The following is a 20,565-nucleotide window of genomic DNA, read 5'->3' on the forward strand; positions in this document are numbered from 1 at the left end:
AAATACTTTAAAATACTACTTAAGTCGTTTTTTGGAGTATCTATACTTTACTATTTATCTTTTTGACAACTTTTACTTCACTACATTCCTAAAGACAATTTACCTTTTACTCCATACATTTTCCCTGACAACCAAAAGTACTCCTTACCTTTTGAATGCTTAGCAGGACAGGACAATGGTCCAATTCACACACTTATCAAGAGAATATCCCTGGTCCTGATCTGGCGGACTCACTAAACACATGCTTTGTTTGTAAATTTTGTCTGAGTGATAAGTGTGCCCGGCCATCTGTAAAAAACCCAAAAACAAACAAGAATAGTGTCATCTGGTTTTCTTAAAAATGATTTTTAAATTATACTTTTAATTTTGCTACTTAATTATGTTTTAGTAATTACATTTACTTTTGATCCTTAAGTATATTTAAAACTAAATACGTTGTCTTTTTCTCAAGTAGTATTTTACTGGGTGACTTTTACTTTAGTCATTTTCTATTAAGGTATCTTTACTTTAACTCAAATATGAAAATTGGGTACTTTTTCCACCACTGTAAAAAGGAAATAAAAAGTGTATGATACAAGAAGGACACCATGATTCAACAGATTTGTTCAGTTTATTGATGTCAAAGTATACAATGACAGAACAGAGAATTGGTGCAGGTCAGATTTTGGAAGATATTCATTAACAGATTAAATAAGTAAATCATATTGCTTCATATTTTTCTTTTCCCCTGTAAGGACACGGTGTGTGTCACTGAAACTCATTCTTCTTGTGTCTCTTAAGACCGGACACGGTATGCCCTCGCCCTTGTGCTCACCCTCACGTTCCGTGTGTGTGGGGATGCCACTCTCGGTGTCTCGACGGCACCACCACACTTCCTTTGGCAATGGTCCCTGGAGACAAAGTTGTTGGCATTGCCCTGGCATCCACCGAACCAGAACTGGGTGCAACTGCCAGTGGCTGAGTTGTAGTAGAAGCGGGAAGTCCAAATGGCACAGGGTCCAGCATCATGTGACAGGGAGCACATATGGCCAGACTGAGCAGGAGCGGAGTGGTCCTAGAGAGTGAGAGAGAGCTGTGAATGATCTGAGAGACAAGGCAAGAAGGGCCTTCTATGCCATCAAAAGGAACATAAAATTTGACATACCGATTAGGATTTCGCTAAAATACTAGAATCAGTTATAAAACCCATCGCCCTTTATGGTTGTGAGGTCTGGGGTCTGCTCCCCAACCAATAATTCACAAAAATGGGACAAACATCAAATTGAGACTGCATGCAGAATTTTGCAAAAATACCCTCCGTGTACAACGTAAAACCAAATAATGCATGCAGAGCAGAATGAGGACGATACCCGCTAATTATCAAAATCCAGAAAAGAGACATTAAATTCTACAACCACCTAAAAGGAAGCAATTCATACCTTCCATAACAAAGCCATCACCTACAGAGAAATACACCTGGAGAGGAGCCCCCTAGGCAAGCTGGTCCTGGGGCTCTGTTCACAAACACAAACAGACCTCACAGAGCCCCAGGACAGCAACACAATTAGACCCAACTAAAAACATGAGAAAACAAAAAGATAATTACTTGACACATTGAAAGAATTGACCAAAAACAGAGCAAACTAGAATGCTCTTTGGCCCTAAACAGACTGGCAGAATACCTGAAATCTTTGACTATGTACAGACTCAGTGAGCATAGCCTTGCTATTGAGAAAGGCTGCCGAAGGCAGACCTGGCTCTCAAGAGAAGACTGAGAGCACACTGAGCTACACTTCCTAACCTCCTGCAAAATGTATGACCATATTAGAGACACATATTTCCCCTCAGATTACAGAGACAAAGAATTTGAAAACATATCCAATTTTGATAAACTTCCATATCTATTGGGTGAAATACCAGTGTGTTATCACAGTATCAAGATTTGATCTATTGCCACAAGAAAAGTGCAACCAGTGAAGAACAAACATTGTAAATACTACCTACATTTAGTTTATTTATTTTCCCTTTTGTACTTTAACTATTTGCACTTCTTTACAACACTGTATATATAAATAATAGTTAGACATTTGAAATGTCTTTATTCATTTGGAATTTTTGTAAGTGTAATGTTTACTGTTAATTGTTGTTGTTGTTTATTATCCATTTCACTTGCTTTGGCAATGTAAACATATGTTTCCCATGCCAAGAAAGCCCTTACATTTAATTGGAAAAAGACTGGTTGAGAGATGGAGAGCCATATTTCAGTTTAATAATTTTCCCTTTTGTACTTTAACTATTTGCACATCTTTACAACGCTGTATATAGACATAATTACATTTGAAATGTCTTTACACTCACAGAAGTTCTAAAATAATGTTAATTTGTATTGTTTATTTCACTTTTGTTTTATTTATCATCTACTTCGAGAGAGCTTTTCCAATCTAAAGGATGGATAGACTGCTTTTGATTGTGAAAGAAAAAGAGTGGTCTTGACATAATGGGTAGTGGGCAGCTCTTACTGCAAGTGGGTGGTAATCAGGACATCCTGCCCTTCTATGACCCTGAGCAGGAGTCACCCCATCCAGACAGCAGCCGTACCTGACAACCAGAGACGAACATAGGTAAGATATATAGGGAAGACAACAAACCGATAGCTGTTATGGAAAGGCACAAAGGTAGGTGAGACAGAAACATGGACTCAGACAGCATCCATGAATGTGAATGTCACTAGTTGGACTGTCCAAGTAACAAAGTTGTGTCATAATCAACCTGTGCATGCCATGTCTGTTTTACACAATGTTATCGCTATCTTAAAGTTATGTAAAGTTGCACCCAACTGAACAGATGCCACCTAGGTCTTACCGGGTGCGTACGCAGTCATCTGCAGGACATTCCTCTCCTCTATGCCCACCAGAGGACGTGTGGCCATCGGGGCAGCAGCCGTAGTATGACTGGGAGCAGTGAGGACCAACCACAGCAGTGGAATAGGGGTTGTATACTGTGTTAGTGGCTAGAGAGAGCAAACACAGACGTATGACTAAATATTTAGATAAGTATATAGGCTATTTGTATAGATTAATTAATGTACCTATAGTCTCAACGTCAACAGTGAAGAGGCGACTCCAGGATGCTGGCTTTTGCCTAAGCAGAGTTGCAAAGAAAAAGCCATATCTCAGACTGGCCAATAAAAGATTAAGTTGGGCAAAAGAACACAGACACTGGACAGGGGAACTCTGCCTAGAAGGCCAGCATCCCAGAGACGCTTATTCACTGTGGATGTTCAGACTGGTGTTTTGCGGGTACTATTTAATGAAGCTGCCAGTTGAGGACTTGTGAGGCGTCTGTTTCTCAAACTAGACACTAATGTACTTGTCCTCTTGCTCAGTTGTGCACTGGAGCCTCCCACTCCTCTTTCTATTCTGGTTAGAGCCAGTTTGCGCTGTTCTGTGAAGGTAGTAGTACACAGAGTTGTACCAGATCTTCAGTTTCTTGGCGATTTCTCACATGGAATAGCCTTCATGTCTGAAAACAAGAATAGACTTTCTCCTGAAACTCGTCAGTCTTTCTACCTGACCATTTTGAGCCTGTAATCGAACCCACAAATGCTGATGCTCCAGATACTCAACTAGTCTAAAGATGGCCAGTTGTATTGCTTCTTTAATCAGCACCACAGTTTTCAGCTGTGCTAACAATTGCAAAAGGGTTTTCTATTGATCAATTAGCCTTTTAAAATTAGCTAACACAACGTGCCATTGGAACACAGGAGTGATGGTTGCTGATAATTTGCCTCTGTACGCCTATGTAGATATTCCATTAAAAAAAATCAGCCGTTTCCAGCTACAATAGTAATTTACAACATTAACAATGTCTACGCTGTATTTCTGATCAATTTTATGTTATTTTAATTGACCAAAAATGTGCTTTTCTTTCAAAAACAAGGACACTTCTAAGTGACCCCAAACTTTTGAACAGGAGTGTAGATGGATAAAAATGTACATTTTATATGTTTTGAGGGTGTTTATTTTTGCTATCGTATATTTAGGAATGCCATAGTTATGTTTAGCCAGAGAGTATATTTTCAGATGTTGATATACCACTTTGACTGGTGGATCCTGTCTTGTCTATGTAGTTATACTTTTTTGCTGGATTACAACACTGTCTAGACAGAGAATGGGACATACTATAAGAGAGGTGTGTTTTAGCATAAGATAGAAAGGTTCATTTTCAAATTCTTGTTTTGCTAAGCTTTTTCTGTCTCTACCTTAAAGCCAGGATATGCATATAATTGGTACCATTGGAAAGAAAACACTTTGAAGTTTGTAGAAATGTTAAAATAATGTAGGAGAATAACACAATAGACATGGTAGGACAAAATCCAAAGAAAAACCAACCTGAATTTTTATTTTGAGAGAGTGACCATCCTCTTACAATGGCAAGTATAAGAGCATACTAAAATTAACTCCCAGGATGCAATTCCTATGGCTTCCACAGGGTGTCAGCAGTCTATGTTCAATGTTTCATGCTTGTAACTTCCAAAACGAATAAGAAATATCAGATTTAGTACAGGGACACAGTCTTGGAAATTCATGTTTGCACGCGCTATGAAGACAGGACGCACCTGCTAAAATCTGTTTCCTATCGAACATACTTCTTTCCGTTAGAAATATTACAGTTTGATTACATTTTAGGGTATCTGAGGAGTAAATAGTATTTTGACTTGTTGAAACAAAGTTTAGGGGTAGATTTTCGGATTCCTTTCTCTGCATGTTGAACGAGTCAATTACTCAAATCGATGGCGCCAACTAAACAGACCTTTTGGGATATGAAGAAGGATTATATCTAACAAAACGACACTACATGTTATAGCTGGGACCCTTTGGGTGACATCATAGGAAGATATTCAAAAAGTAACTGAATATTTAAATCGCTATTTGTGAATTTATGAAACCTGTGCCGGTGGAAAAATATTTTGATGTGGGGCGCCGTCCTCAAACAATCGCATGGCATGTTTTCGCTGTAATAGCTACTGTAAATCGGACAGTGCAGTTAGATTAACAAGAATTTAAGCTTTCAACCGATATGACACTTATATTTACCTAAATGTTTAATATCCATAATTTTTATGATTATTTATTTGAATTGCGCGCCCTCCAGTTTCACCGGATGTTGTCCCGCTAACGGGACGCCTAGCCCTAAGAAGTCTTTTAATTATCCCAAGTCAATCTAACCACATATATGATTATAATTACGCACACAAATTGATACACATGCCCATGCATGCATAGAGACAAAAACATCCCTAACGCACACTCGTACCTGAAGGGTCATAAGGCACATATCCTCTCAGAGTGCTGTCATGTCCTGTTGGGTCATGGACACTTGGTACACCTAAACAGAGAGAGACAATGATACATGAATAGAAACCCCCCCACCCCCCACATACACACACTTATACTGAACAAAAATACAAAAGCAACATGCAACAATTTCAAAGGTTTTACTGAGTTACAGTTCATAGAAGGAAATCAGTCAATTGAAATATACACTGCTCAAAAAAATAAAGGGAACACTAAAATAACACATCCTAGATCTGAATTAATGAAATAATCTTATTAAATACTTTTTTTTTTACATAGTTGAATGTGCTGACAACAAAATCACACAAAAATAATCAATGGAAATCCAATTTATCAACCCATGGAGGTCTGGATTTGGAGTCACACTCAACATTAAAGTGGAAAACCACACTTCAGGCTGATCCAACTTTGATGTAATGTCCTTAAAACAAGTCAAAATGAGGCCCAGTAGTGTGTGTGGGCTCCACGTGCCTGTATGACCTCCCTACAACGCCTGGGCATGCTCCTGATGAGGTGGCGGATGGTCTCCTGAGGGATCTCCTCCCAGACCTGGACTAAAGCATCCGCCAACTCCTGGACAGTCTGTGGTGCAACGTGGCATTGGTGGATGGAGCGAGACATGATGTCCCAGATGTGCTCAATTGGATTCAGGTCTGGGGAACGGGCGGGCCAGTCCATAGCATCAATGCCTTCCTCTTGCAGGAACTGCTGACACACTCCAGCCACATGAGGTCTAGCATTGTCTTGCATTAGGAGGAACCCAGGGCCAACCGCACCAGCATATGGTCTCACAAGGGGTCTGAGGATCTCATCTCGGTACCTAATGGCAGTCAGGCTACCTCTGGCGAGCACATGGAGGGCTGTGCGGCCCCCCAAAGAAATGCCACCCCACACCATGACTGACCCACCACCAAACCGGTCATGCTGGAGGATGTTGCAGGCAGCAGAATGCTCTCCACGGCGTCTCCAGACTCTGTCACGTCTGTCACGTGCTCAGTGTGAACCTGCTTCATCTGTGAAGAGCACAGGGCGCCAGTGGCGAATTTGCCAATCTTGGTGTTCTCTGGCAAATGCCAAACGTCCTGCACGGTGTTGGGCTGTAAGCACAACCCCCACCTGTGGACATCGGGCCCTCATACCACCCTCATGGAGTCTGTTTCTGACCGTTTGAGCAGACACATGCACATTTGTGGCCTGCTGGAGGTAATTTTGCAGGGCTCTGGCAGTGCTCCTCCTGCTCCTCCTTGCACAAAGGCGGAGGTAGCGGTCCTGCTGCTGGGTTGTTGCCCTCCTACGCCCTCCTCCACGTCTCCTGATGTACTGGCCTGTCTCTTGGTAGCGCCTCCATGCTCTGAACACTACGCTGACAGACACAGCAAACCTTCTTGCCACAGCTCGCATTGATGTGCCATCCTGAATGAGCTGCACTACATGAGCCACTTGTGTGGGTTGTAGACTCCGTCTCATGCTACCACTAGAGTGAAAGCACCGCCAGCATTCAAAAGTGACCAAAACATCAGCCAGGAAGCATAAGAACTGAGAAGTGGTCTGTGGTCACCACCTGCCGAACCACTCCTTTATTGGGGGTGTCTTGCTAATTGCCTATAATTTCCACCTGTTGTCTATTCCATTTGCACAACAGCATGTGAAATTTATTGTCAATCAGTGTTGCTTCCTAAGTGGACAGTTTGATTTCACAGAAGTGTGATTGACTTGGAGTTACATTGTGTTGTTTAAGTTTTCCCTTTATTTCTTTGAGCAGTGTATTAATTTGGCCTTACTCTATGAATTTCACATGACAGGGCAGGGGTGCAGCCATGGGTGGGCATAGGCCCACCCACTGGGGAGTCAGACCCAGCCAATTGGAATGAGTTTTTCCTCACAAAAGGGCTTTATTACAGACAGAATGGATTATCTTGGCAAAGGAGAAATTCTCACTAACAGGGATGTAATCAAATTTGTCCACAAAATTTGAGCGAAATAAGCTTTTGGTGGATATAGAACATTTCTGTGATCTTTTATTTCAGCTCATTAAATAACATGGGACCAACACTTTACAAGTTGTGTTTATATGTGTCCAGTAAGTACGTATATACAGTACCAGGCAAAAGTTTGGACACACCCACTCATTCAAAGATTTTTCTTTATTTTACTATTTTCTACATTGTAGAATTAATAGAGAAGACATCAAAACTATGAAATGGCACATATGGAATCATGTAGTTACCAAAAAAGTGTTAAACAAATGAAAATATATTTTAGATTTCTGATTCTTCAAAGTAGCCACCCTTTGCCTTGATGACATCTTTGCACACACTCATTCGACTCTGGGATACTGGCCTTGTAGGCAGAGTTGCAAAGAAAAGCCATATCTCTGTCCAGTGTCTGTTCTTGTGCCCATCTTAATCTTTTCTTTTTTTTTGGCCAGTCTGAGATATGGCTTTTTCTTTGCCACTCTTTCTAGAAGGCCAGCATCCCGGAGTAGCCTTTTCAATGTTGATGTTGAGACTGGTGTTTTGCGGATACTATTTAATGAAGCTGCCAGTTGAGGACTTGTGAGGCATCTGTTTCTCAAACTAGACACTAATGTACTTGTCCTCTTGCTCAGTTGTGCACCGGGGCCTCCCACTCTTCTTTCTATTCTGGTTAGAGCCAGTTTACGCTGTTCTGTGAAGTAAGTAGTATACAACGTTGTACGAGATCTTCAGTTTCTTGGCAATTTCTCACATGGAATAGCCTTCATTTCTCAGAACAAGAATAGACTGATGAGTTTCAGAAGAAAGTGCTTTGTTTCTGGCCATTTTGAGCCTGTAATCGAACCCACAAATGCTGATGCTCCAGATACTCAACTAGTCTAACCTCTATGGGACCGGCGGGACGAATTCGTCCCACCTACGTAACAGCCAGTTGAATCCTGTGGCGCGATTTTCAAAACCTTTGAAATGCTATTACTTAAATTTCTCAAACATATTACTATTTTACAGCTATTTAAAGACAAGACTCTCGTTAATCTAACCACACTGTCCGATTTCAAAAAGGCTTTACAACGAAAGCAAAACATTAGATTATGTCAGCAGAGTACCAAGCCAGAAATAATCAGACACCCATTTTTCAAGCTAGCATATAATGTCACAAAAACCCAGAAGACAGCTAAATGCAGCACTAACCTTTGATGATCTTCATCAGATGACAACCCTAGGACATTATGTTATACAATACATGCATGTTTTGTTCAATCAAGTTCATATTTATATCAAAAAACAGCTTTTTACATTAGCATGTGACCTTCAGAACTAGCATACCCCCCGCAAACTTCCGGTGAATTTACTAAATTACTCACGATAAACGTTCACAAAAAACATAACAATTATTTTAAGAATTATAGATACAGAACTCCTCTATGCACTCGATATGTCCGATTTTAAAATAGCTTTTGGTGAAAGCACATTTTGCAATATTCTAAGTACATAGCCCAGCCATCACGGGCTAGCTATTTAGACACCCGGCAAGTTTAGCACTCACCAATATCACATTTACTATTATAAAACTTTGATTACCTTTTGTTGTCTTCGTCAGAATGCACTCCCAGGACTGCTACTTCAATAACAAATGTTGGTTTGGTCCAAAATAATCCATCGTTATATCCGAATAGCGGCATTTTGTTCGTGCGTCCCAGACACTACCTGAAATGGTAAATCAGGGTCGCGCGCATGGCGCAATTCGTGACAAAAAAAAATCTAAATATTCCATTACCGTACTTCGAAGCATGTCAACCGCTGTTTAAAATCCATTTTTATGCCATTTTTCTCGTAAAAAAGCGATAATATTCCAACCGGGAATGTCCATTTAGCTAAACAGAGGAAAGTAAACAAAGCTTTCGGTCGACGCGGGCACGAGCCTGAGTCTCACAGTACTGTAACCAGCCACTACCCAAACGCGGTACTTTTTTTCAGCCAGAGCCTGCAAAGCCACGATTCAGCTTTTTACCGCCTTCTGAGACCCTATGGCAGCCGTAGGAAGTGTCACGGGACAGCTAAGATCCTCACTCTTCAATAAACAGAGACAAGAAGAACGACACCTTGTCAGACAGGCCACTTCCTGAATGAAACCTTCTCAGTTTTTTGCCTGCCAAATGAGTTCTGTTATACTCACAGACACCATTCAAACAGTTTTAGAAACTTTAGGGTGTTTTCTATCCATATGTAATAAGTATATGCATATTCTAGTTACTGGGTAGGAGTGGTAACCAGATTAAATCGGGTACGTTTTTTATCCGGCGGTGTAAATACTGCCCCCTAGCCCTAACAGGCTAAAGAAGGCCAGGTTTATTGCTTCTTTACTAAGCACAAGTGTTCAGCTGTGCTAACATAATTGCAAAAGGTTTTTCTAATGATCATTTAGACTTTTAATATGATCAACTTAGCTAATCTAACACAACGTTCCATTGGAACACAGCAGTGATGGTTGCTGATAATGGGCCTCTGTACGCCTATGTAGATATTCCATTAAAAAAATAAAATAATAATAAATAAATTAAAAAATCTGCCGTTTCCAGCTACAATAGTAATTTATAACATTAACCTGTTGGGGCTAGGGGGCAGTATTATCACGGCCGGATAAAAAACGTACCCGATTTAAACTGGTTACTACTCTTGCCCAGAAATGAGAATATGCTACTCTTGCCCAGAAACGAGAATATGCATATAGATTTGGATAGAAAACACTAAAGTTTCTAAAACTGTTTGAATGGTGCCTGTGAGTATAACAGAACTCATATGGCAGGCCAAAACCTGAGAAGATTCCATGTAGGAAGTGCCCTGTCTGACAATTTGTTGTCCTTCTGTTGCATCTCTATCGACATTACAGCATCTGTGCTGTTACGTGACATTTTCTAAGGCTTCCATTGGCTCTCTAAAGCATTCAGAAAGCGGAATGACGCGTCTCCTTTCTCTGGGCAAAGTACAGCAGCAGAGTTTGTAAGTGGCCTGCTTGGGGACAGTGAGACAGATGCGCGTTCACAAGACTGCTCCATTTTTTTCTTTCAGTCTTTGAATGAATACAACGTTGTCCGGTTGGAATATTATCGCTATTTTACGAGAAAAATAGCATAAAAATGGATTTTAAACAGCGTTTGACATGCTTCTAAGTACGGTAATGGAATATTTTTAATTTTTTGTCACGAAATGAGCTCGCGCGTTACCCTTCAGATAGTGACCTGAACGCACGAACAAAACGGAGGTATTTGGATATAACTATGGATTATTTGGAACCAAAACAACATTTGTTTTTGAAGTAGAAGTCCTGGGAGTGCATTCTGACGAAGAACAGCAAAGGTAATCCAATTTTTCTAATAGTAATTCTGAGTTTAGGTTGCCCCAAACTTGGTGGGTGTCAAATTAGCTAGCCTGTGATGGCCGAGCTATGTACTCAGAATATTGCAAAATGTGCTTTCGCCGAAAAGCTATTTTAAAATCTGACATAGCGTTTGCATAAAGGAGTTCTGTATCTATAATTCTTAAAATAATTTATGTATTTTGTTTATCATGAGTAATTTAGTAAATTCACTGGAAGTTTTCGGTGGGTATGCTAGTTCTGAACATCACATGCTAATGTAAAAAGCTGGTTTTTGATATAAATATGAACTTGATTGAACAAAACATGCATGTATTGTATAACATAATGTCCTAGGAGTGTCATCTGATGAAGATTATTAAAGGTTAGTGCTGCATTTAGCTGTGGTTTTGGTTTTTGTGACATATATGCTTGCTTTGAAAATGGCTGTGTGATTACTTTTTGGCAGGGTACTCTCCTGACATAATCTAATGTTTTGCTTTCGCTGTAAAGCCTTTTTGAAATCGGACAACGTGGTTGGATTAACGAGAGTCTTATCTTTCAAATGGTGTAAAATAGTCATATGTTTGAGAAATTGAGGTATTTGTATTTCGCGCCACACGATTCCACTGGCTGTTGTCTAGGGTGGGACGCAAACGTCCCACTGGCCCAGAGGTTAACAATGTCTACACTGTATTTCTGATGAATTTGATGTTATGAACAATTTTTTGTTGTTGCTTTTCTTTCAAAAACAAACATTTCTAAGTGACCCCAAACTTTTGAATGGTAGTGTATATAGACACACACTGGAATTGGACTCACTCTGGGCTTCATGGCAGGCCTGGGTGTTACAGTGCTCCACAGTAGCGGGTTTAGGGTGGGGGGCGCACCCGTCTTCCCCATATGGGTTCTGGTCTATGTCCATACACATTACCCTCCTCTCCCGCACCCCTCCACCACAATTCCTAGAGCACTATATAGGGAGGAGAGAGGGAGCATGATAGATATACACAGAAGTAGGGAAGGATAAGAGAAAATGGTAGGACGTCACCTGTCTACTAACCACCGGTCCTGGCAACCCATCATTACGCACATCTGGCAACAATCATTACGCACACTTGCGCCCCATCATGAGGCACACCTGGACTTCGTCACTTCCCTGATTACTTCCCCTTCATCTAGCACTCCGTTGTGTCACCCATTAGGTAGTATTGTTTCTTGTTTTCATGTTTAGACGCTACTCCTGTTTTTTGTATTCACTCCATGGTCTTTCCTATTAAACTCACCGACTGCACCTGACTCCCTGCGTCTCCATTACAGAATACTACCTCACAGAATGGAAGAAGCAGCCAACCGAGACCTCTCCTAGATGGTCGGCGAACAGGTGGACCCCCCCCCCCCAACGAGCGGAGGATCTTCTACAATGAGTCGAACCAGCACCCCAGCCCATTCAACAGCATGCCCAGGTTAGTTTGTCCCTTCCAGACAGATATGACCTCAGGTGCAGTCAACTATTTTTCTCATCAAACGGGACCCCCACCACCGAGAGGTCCGAGGTTGCCACTGTTATTTCCCTGCTGACTGGGCGGCCGTTGGAGTGGGCTACAGCTGTCTGGGGGAGAGGAGAGGAGGAGCTGGATTCCAATGGGAGGTTCATGGCTCTGTTCAGAGGAGACTTCGATCATCCACCGGAGGGCAGAGAAGGGGGTGAGTGCCTACTCCAACTACGGCATGAGGACCAGACTGCTGCTGAGTACGCCCTTACCTTCCATACAGTGGCAGCATTCAGCAGATGGCATGAGCCTGCATTCCGCTCCTTATTCAGAAGCGGATTGTGCGATGAGGTCCAGACGGAGCTGGCATGCTGAGTTGACACCCTCTCATTGGATGCACTCATCACGATGGCCATCCATCTGCATAAACTCCTTCGAGAGTGGTGGCACTCTCATCGCATCTCTCACTCCTTCGTTGACCGATCTGAGTAAGAGTCTGAACCCATGGAGGTAGGGGCCACACGCCTCCCCGTGGCTGAGTGACGCCATTGGAGACAGCTGGGGCTCTGTCCTTGTTGTGGTCAAGAGAGGCACCAGATTCAACGGCGTCCACTACGTCACAACCCGGGAGCCACTAGAGCAGAGGGACGGTCCCGTGATCACCCGTCTTCTGGGGTAGGTGTGAGTATTCCATCATCATCATCACTCTCCACCAAACCCTTTTTAGTACCGATTTCACTAACTGGCTGTCCAAAGTGTTGTTCCTACAGCTCTGGTGGACTCCGGTGCCGCTGGGAATTTTTTTGTCCAGGCCCTTGGCACCTCCCTGGGATCTGGGACATTCACACACACATCACAGGACCACTCACCATCACCGTGGGACCCCTGTACCAAAAAAACTTCCCTTCCTCATCATCCAGGCACCCGTACACAAAGTCATCCTCGGCATCTTGTGGCTCCAACGCCACGACCCCACCATCTCCTGGTTGAGAATGGAGATCACGGCCGTGACCCTGATGTCGGAAGAGAGCCCGGTGGTTGCCTTTCAGGCCGACATCCCGGAGGTTTACCAGGATCTCCGGGAGGTTTTTCCCAAGACCCATGCCACCTGTCTCCCTCCTCATCTCCCCGGGACTGTGCCATCAACCTGCTAACAGACTATGCACCTTTGCGCAGCCGCATCTACCCCCTGTCAGTGGTTGAAACCAAGGCTATGGAGGAAAACATCCAGGAGGCTCTCCAACAGGGGTTCATCTGCCCAGCCACCTCCCCTGCGTCAGCAGGTTTCTTCTTCGTGGCCAATAAGGGGGGGGGGGGGGGGGGGGTCTTTGTCCATGTATTGACTACAGAGGTCTCAATACCATCACCACCAAGTACCCCCTCCCATTGGTGTCGGCCGCTATTGAACAGCTCTGTGGGGCCTGTTTTTTTGTAGTTTTTTTTAACCAAGCTTGACCTGCGGAGTGCCTACAATTTGATCCGCATCCGGGAGGGTGATGAATGGAAGACGGCCTTCAGCATGATATCTGGGCACTATGAGTACTTAGTGATGCCTTATGGATTAGCCAATGCTCTGTCAGTGTTCCAGGCATTAGTGAATGAGGTGTTTCGGGACATGCTTGGCCGTTAGGTGGTCGTGTATATCAATGATATCCTGATCTACTAGGCCACCTTGGATGAGCATATCGGCCATGTCCGGGTAGTCCTGAAACGCCTCCTGGAGAACCAACTGTATGTCAAAGCGGAGAAGTGCCAGCTTCCTGAAGCTGCCGTCTCCTTCTTGGGATATAGGATCAGCCCGCAGGGAGTTGTTTTGGAGGAGAGGAAGGTAGATGCAGTCAGGTCATGGCCAGTCCCAACCACCATAAAGGGACTACAACGGTTTTTGGAGTCCCCTCAAAGGTTGTCCCCGTAAGTTGGTGTGGAATTCCGCCTACTGAAGGGGCATTTAACCTCCACCCCGTTTCACCACCCAGATCCTATGCTTCCCTTCGTGGTGGAGGTGGATGCCTCAGAAGTGGGTGTGGGGGCCGTCCTGTTACAATTTTTGTGGATTACATTGAAGTTGTATCATGTGGATACTACTCTAGAAAAATGTCTCTTGCAGAAAGGAACCATGACATCGGTGATCGGGAGCTCCTGGTGGTGAAGTTGGTATTAGAGGAGTGGAAATACTGACTGAAGGGAGCCACAGACACATTTCTCATCCTCCCCGACCATCGGAACCTGGAGTACATACGGACAGCAAGGCGGCTGAACCCGCGCCAAGCAAGGTTGGCCCTTTTCTTTACCAGATTCAACCCCGCTGCCCACATGAGGCTCCAATGCGCCATCCTCCACTGGAAGGAGCAGGAGGATCGTCAGCACAGTGAGGCTCCTGTGTTCCATGGTACTCGACGTCGCCGGTCTACTTACCACTGGTCCTGGCAACCCATCATTACACACACCTGGCAACCACAATTACACACACCTGTGCCCCATCATGAGGCACACCTGGACTTCATCACTCCCTGATTACTTCCCCTTTATCTAGCACTCCGTTGTATCACCCATTAGTTAGTATGGTTTCATGTTTAGACGCTACTCCTGTTTTGTATTCCTGTATCTCCATTACAGAGATGCTACATAAGGGTAAAGTACATGGGAGGCTGGTGGGAGGAGCTATAGGAGGACAGGCTCATTGTAATGGCCGGAATGGAGTAAGTGGAATGGTATCAAACATATGGAAACCACATTCGACACTGTTCCATTGATTCCATTCCAGCCATTACAATGAGCCTGTCCTCCTATAGCTCCTCTCACCAGCCTCCTCTGGTATAGTATGATATCGAACATCCCTTTCCAATTCAAAATGCTTTGTTGACATGACAAAATTACTTGTATGTATTGCCAAAGCAACAATGTGGAACAATTTAACAAACTAAATGTATCTCTGTTACCAGTCCGAAGTCATGGACGTGCCAGCTGATGTGGATGTGGCAGGCTGGCTTGCGGCAGGCCTGGACTGCAGGTGGGCGTGCCAGACCACTGCAGGCTTGGTCCCCAAAACGCTCCCCTCCCGCCCCCACGCAAACCACCTCCCTGGTCTGCTGGCCGTCCCCACAGGTCACCGAACACTGGGAATGAGAAATATATAATAGGGAAACTTTGCATCAAAACAAGATCAATGGCTCAATCTTACATTTGACATTTTAATAATTTAGCAGAAGCTCTGATCTAGAGCAACTTACACTGGAGCAATTAGAGTTAGAGTGCCTTGTTTTAGGGCATATTGACAGATTTTTCACCTTGTCGGCTCAAGGAGTCAAACCAGCAGTGGCGTGTATTCATGGTTGCCATGGAAAGCCAGGCTTCCCCAAATATTTCACCAATGAAAATGTAGCTTTCATCTGTGTTTTCAAAGTGGCTCAATCTCACCTGAGAAATCATCCGAACAAGGGAAACAGCGCCCCTCTGTCTGTTTGTGTAGCCCATGTATCTGATGCTGTCTGGACCAAAAGAGTATGACGTTGTCGCCATAGCATTTAATTGATGCCAGCAAGCATTTAGCCAATCAACGTTGAGCTGAGCTCAACTGTGGGTTGTCCTGACGCAGCAAAACACACCCCAAGAGAGGCCAGTTTGGATTTGGTTTCACACCAATCAAATCACATCCAAAGCAAAATGTAATTTTCAGAAACGTGTTTCTGGTCAGCTTGTGTTGTTGTCCTGCAGAAGCTAGCTTGCTAAAGCAGCCTTTCTAAAGTCATGGATGAAGATGGGGATTTGGACTTGTGGTTTTGACTTAATACTCTGTACAGGCCAATGACTATAACGGTGATTCTGATCTAATCATGAATTCATATATTGTGCCACTGAGACGATTGAAATTCAAAATGTAGCCTAGATGTAGGCTCATGTTAACTAGCTATCTAGATAACTTAGCTGATTCATTGTTGCCCATGCGAGGAACTTAGGATACCTAGTTAAAATGCTTGCTAGCCTATGACAACAAAAATGAAAAGCGTACTGTATGACAGACCCATAAACATTATGCCAACATGAAGAGAGGAGGATGGCATCGGTTTTCAACTAGTCTACACACACACACAGAGAGAGAGACATAAATCAGTACCACTGACAGCCACATGATATTTAGGAACATTGATTGGACCAATTTTCTTTAAGGGGTAGATCAGCTTTAATATTGCAGATAGATTGTAGTTTCCATCAATGTAATTGTCTGCATCATTTCCAATCCCCCATATATACAGTACCAGTAAAAAGTTTGGACATCTACTCATTAGTGTTTATTTTTTTTAAACTATTTTCTGCATTGTAGAATAATAGTGAAGAAATAAAACATGAGATCACGTAGTAACCAAAAAAGTGTATTTTAGATTCTTCAAGGTAGCCAGCCTTTGCCTTGATGACAGCTTTGCACACTCTTGACAGTCTACATTAATGTATTTCAATTAACAGGTATGCCTTGTTAAAAGTTAATGTGGAATTTCTTTCCTTCTTAACCACTTGTCTTTGTGAGACACAGTGGTGAACTGCTGTGAACTGCTGATCTCTGCACGTGTGGTTCCCACCGTGAAGCATGGAGGAGGAGGTGTGATGGTGTGAAGTTGCTTTGCTGGTGACACTGTCTGTGATTTATTTTGAATTCAAGGCACACTTAACCAGCATGGCTGCACACTTAACCAGCATGGCTACAACATCATTCTGTAGCGATACGCCATCCCATCTGGTGTGCGCTTTGTGGGACTATCATTTGTTTTTCAACAGGACAATGACCCAACACACCTCCAGGCTGTGTAAGGGCTATTTAAACAAAAAGGAGGGTGATGGAGTGCTGAATCAGATGACCTGGCCTAAACAATCACCCAACTTCAACCCAATTGAGATGGTTTGGGATGAGTTGGACCGCAGAGTGAAGGAAAGGCTGCCAACAAGTGCTCATATGTGGGAACTCCTTCAAGACTGTTGGAAAAGCATTCCAGTTGAAGCTGGTTGAGAGAATGCCAAGAGTGCAATGCTGTCATCAAAGCAAAAGATGGCTACTTTGAAGAACCTAAAATATATTGGGATTTGGTTAACACTTTTTTTGGTTACTACAAGGCAGAGGTGTGGACCCGAGTCACATGACAAATATGATGACTTGTAACTCGACTTTGACTTTAACACCAATGACTCATGACTTAACTTGGACTTGAGCCTTTTGACTCGAACTAACTTGATACCCTCCCCAAGCCCAAATATTAAAAATTATGCTATTAAAAAATGGTGCAGGGCATCAACTCTTCATTTAACGGATTACAGTTTGAATCGGAGAGCAGCCAATCAAATTGTGCCAGCTGGGAAAAAGTTGCACGTGGCAGTGCAGAGGAACATCGGCGGGTGAATTCAGATGGAGCCCTTGGAAAGATGATACCCAACAAAAAATGGATTGCAACTTGCAAAACATGCGGGGAAAAAATTAGACGGAGGTGCAACAACTTTGAACTTTGTTTGACATTTGAAGCTGCACAAAGAACAGTAAATCGTGGCTAATATAGCTGACAGCTAACGTTATACAATTTATAACTTTGCTAGTGAGGCATGTAGATTAACGTAACGTTAAATCAATTAGCCTCCACACACACAGTCAGTCAGTGCGGGAATGTGATCATTGCACCCAAGATTGAGCTACAACTGGCTAGGCAGTTGGTAGCCTAAATCCTGCCTGATGTTACTGCTGTTCCTAAAACCATTGACATACTTTAGCCTACTGTAACCACACACAGAGAGGGGGTGTGTGGTTAAGGTTGGTTGATTGTGCACAAGCCTACATCGCCGATTGCACCCCATAGCAATCCTCGATAGTTGAGCGCTATGAGGGGCTACCCATGCATTTCCATGGAAATATAAAGTTTATTTGGAAAGTAATAAATATCTATATTTTTAAAAGCATTCATAATTGTGACAGACTTTTATAATGATCAATTAACCTTTTTAAAATGATAAACTTGGATTAGCTAACAAGTGATTGTTGCTGATAATGAGCCTCTGTACGTCTATGTAGATATTCCATAAAAAAATCTGCCGTTTCCAGCTACAATAGTCATTTACAACATTAACAATGCCTACACTGTATTTCTGACCAATTTGATGTTATTTTAATGGACAAAAAGAGTGCTTTTCTTTCAAAACAAGGACATATCTAAGTGACTCTAAACTTTTGAACGATAGTGTATATTTGAGTTTAACCATAATATTTGTAGTATTGTTTGTTCTGTCTTTTCTGGTGGATTAAACTGAAATTGCCACCAACTTTCTATTGCTGTAATCTGAATATGGGGTGAGATTGAAGCCTTTAGTGAGAGGACTAATGCTTTAATATTGAATAATTTCTGCCCTCAGAATTCAAATTCATTATATAAATACATTCAATTTTGTCTGGCTTGCCATTCCAACTAAAATGTAATATTTTTTGCTAGGTGTAGGCAAGGCCATAATCAAATAGGTAAACTGGGATATGACTAAAGAGTTAATCAGGGTGATTTTCCCACAAATAGACAGGTATTTTCCTTTTCTATAAAAATGTATTGTAGTGTGATAATTTTCAGGATATGAATACCGAGTGTGTCCGCATCACCGTCAGACCATTTTATTGGTAAACTACACGGTAATGTAAAAAAAAATTGTGATACAAAACTTAATATAGTACACATATCATGATTTGGTTGTAATCCAGAGAGGTTAGAAAAAAATATCAAGATCCTCTGAGGCTGTGAAAGGATCCAAATTCTGGATTTAAAAGAAAACATGAATCCTCAGAATACAGTGACACCTTTGTTTTTAAACCCTGGATTCTAGCCCCTTGATATTATTGCTAACATTTCGATGGCCATTATAAATAAATAAATATACTGATAGTGGACAGCCTTGTTTTACTACTTTTGACTTTCTGAGTAGTAGCCATTATTTACAGTTTTACACCTAAGGTTACTATACATAACTTTAACCCATTGTATAAGAGATTCTCTGAAATTGAAATATTCCAGGCATTTATAAATTCCAGTAGTACTTTATCAAAAAGCCTTTTCAAAGTCAGCTATGAATACCAGGCCAGGTTTCCCTGATTTTTCATAGTGTTTTATTGTTTCCAGTATAGTTTGTTGATTGGACTAAATAGTTCTTGGTATATTTAAGTTTGTTTTCACTGTATTAAACTAAGCATACACTGCATACAACCTTGTTGATTTGATGATGTTTCAATGTTTAAGATAAAATGGTGCTGGAATAGCAGAGGCAATGCTCCTGTTGCCTTTGTGCTGACTCGCTTAACTCCATGGTTCTAAATTAGTAGTTGTTTAGTAAATTGTCAAACATTAACTTGCTTGACCATGCTGTAGGCCATGTAACTGTTTATTACATGCAATATTTATTTGCTTTGTTGACTTCACAGGACAGATTTTGCCCTTCCGGTTTTGTGATGAAACAAATGTATGTGTTGAATTTATTCCACCACTGTGTGACTGATGTCTTTTTGTTGTTTTGGCCTTATTGTATATCAAGGTGGCGTATGAACGAATGGGTTATAGAGCAAAAATTGCAATTATCACAACATAGGGTGTAATATGCCTTTTTTTACTGGCTTGGTGGGACAATACCATTATCGCAATACTTGGTAGTATCGTGGCAAGGGAACAAAACACAAAGCGGATCATCTTCACTAGGAAAACAGCCCTAATGTTGGAAACAAACATCATTATGTTGTCATCCAGAGTCACATTTATTTTCCAATCTGTAGCATACAATATTTGTGTGGTTCTGGTACTGGTACCGACTGACATTTTGGCATATAAATTGATGTGCGAACACTGTAGATGGAAATGGCTTGCATTGAGCGATAGCCCTGATTGCCACAGACACAGTAATATATTTTGTTCACCTGTGATGTAGGATGTGAAATCTGAAACTACTTGAGGTTGGGAAACTACTTGAGACTGTCCATCAACTCCTGACTGAACCCTATGTCACAACCACAGACAAATCCTTACATCTTAATACAGCAGGAGAGAGTGGTTTCATCATTATAGCATATTCAGAGATCGATTTATAGCCATAAAAATTATTCTTAGATTTTAAACAAAAAAAAAAAAAACTTTGTTTGTCATTGATGGATAAGTTTAATATGAAATGAAAGGTGTGTTCTTAGCAAGTTCAGGAAGCCAAAATAGAGCTCGGTGTAGCATTCACAGCCATGGGGCCAGATGTTTTGATCAAGAGAGACCTTAAGAAAATATGTACATTTTCTCTAAATATGTATTTTATTGTTATAAGGAAGGTGAAATCTTATAGCTAGTGCATTTATAATTTGATTATACTATATTTAGAAAGCATGTAAGTCATTTCTAGCCCCTCTATTGACCATACTG

At 41.9% G+C, this 20,565-nt stretch overlaps 1 protein-coding gene across 1 annotated transcript in view; it reads right to left on the reverse strand.

Annotated features, from left to right (window-relative positions):
• Positions 1–591: 591 nt before the first annotated feature.
• The window catches only part of LOC106607636 (papilin), a 38,382-nt gene continuing 18,408 nt past the window's right edge, over positions 592–20,565 (reverse strand). Inside the window, exons 8-13 of the mRNA XM_014204776.3 lie at positions 15,100–15,276; positions 11,490–11,640; positions 5,296–5,367; positions 2,842–2,989; positions 2,499–2,577; positions 592–1,054 (exon numbers count right to left, since the gene is read on the reverse strand). Coding sequence (XP_014060251.1) covers positions 776–1,054; positions 2,499–2,577; positions 2,842–2,989; positions 5,296–5,367; positions 11,490–11,640; positions 15,100–15,276 — 906 coding nt within the window. The 3' untranslated portion in view covers positions 592–775. The remainder of the gene's footprint in view (positions 1,055–2,498; positions 2,578–2,841; positions 2,990–5,295; positions 5,368–11,489; positions 11,641–15,099; positions 15,277–20,565) is intronic.

Source organism: Salmo salar, chromosome 06 (genome assembly GCF_965601325.2).
Source record: "Salmo salar chromosome 06, fSalSal1, whole genome shotgun sequence".
NCBI lineage: Eukaryota > Metazoa > Chordata > Actinopteri > Salmoniformes > Salmonidae > Salmo > Salmo salar.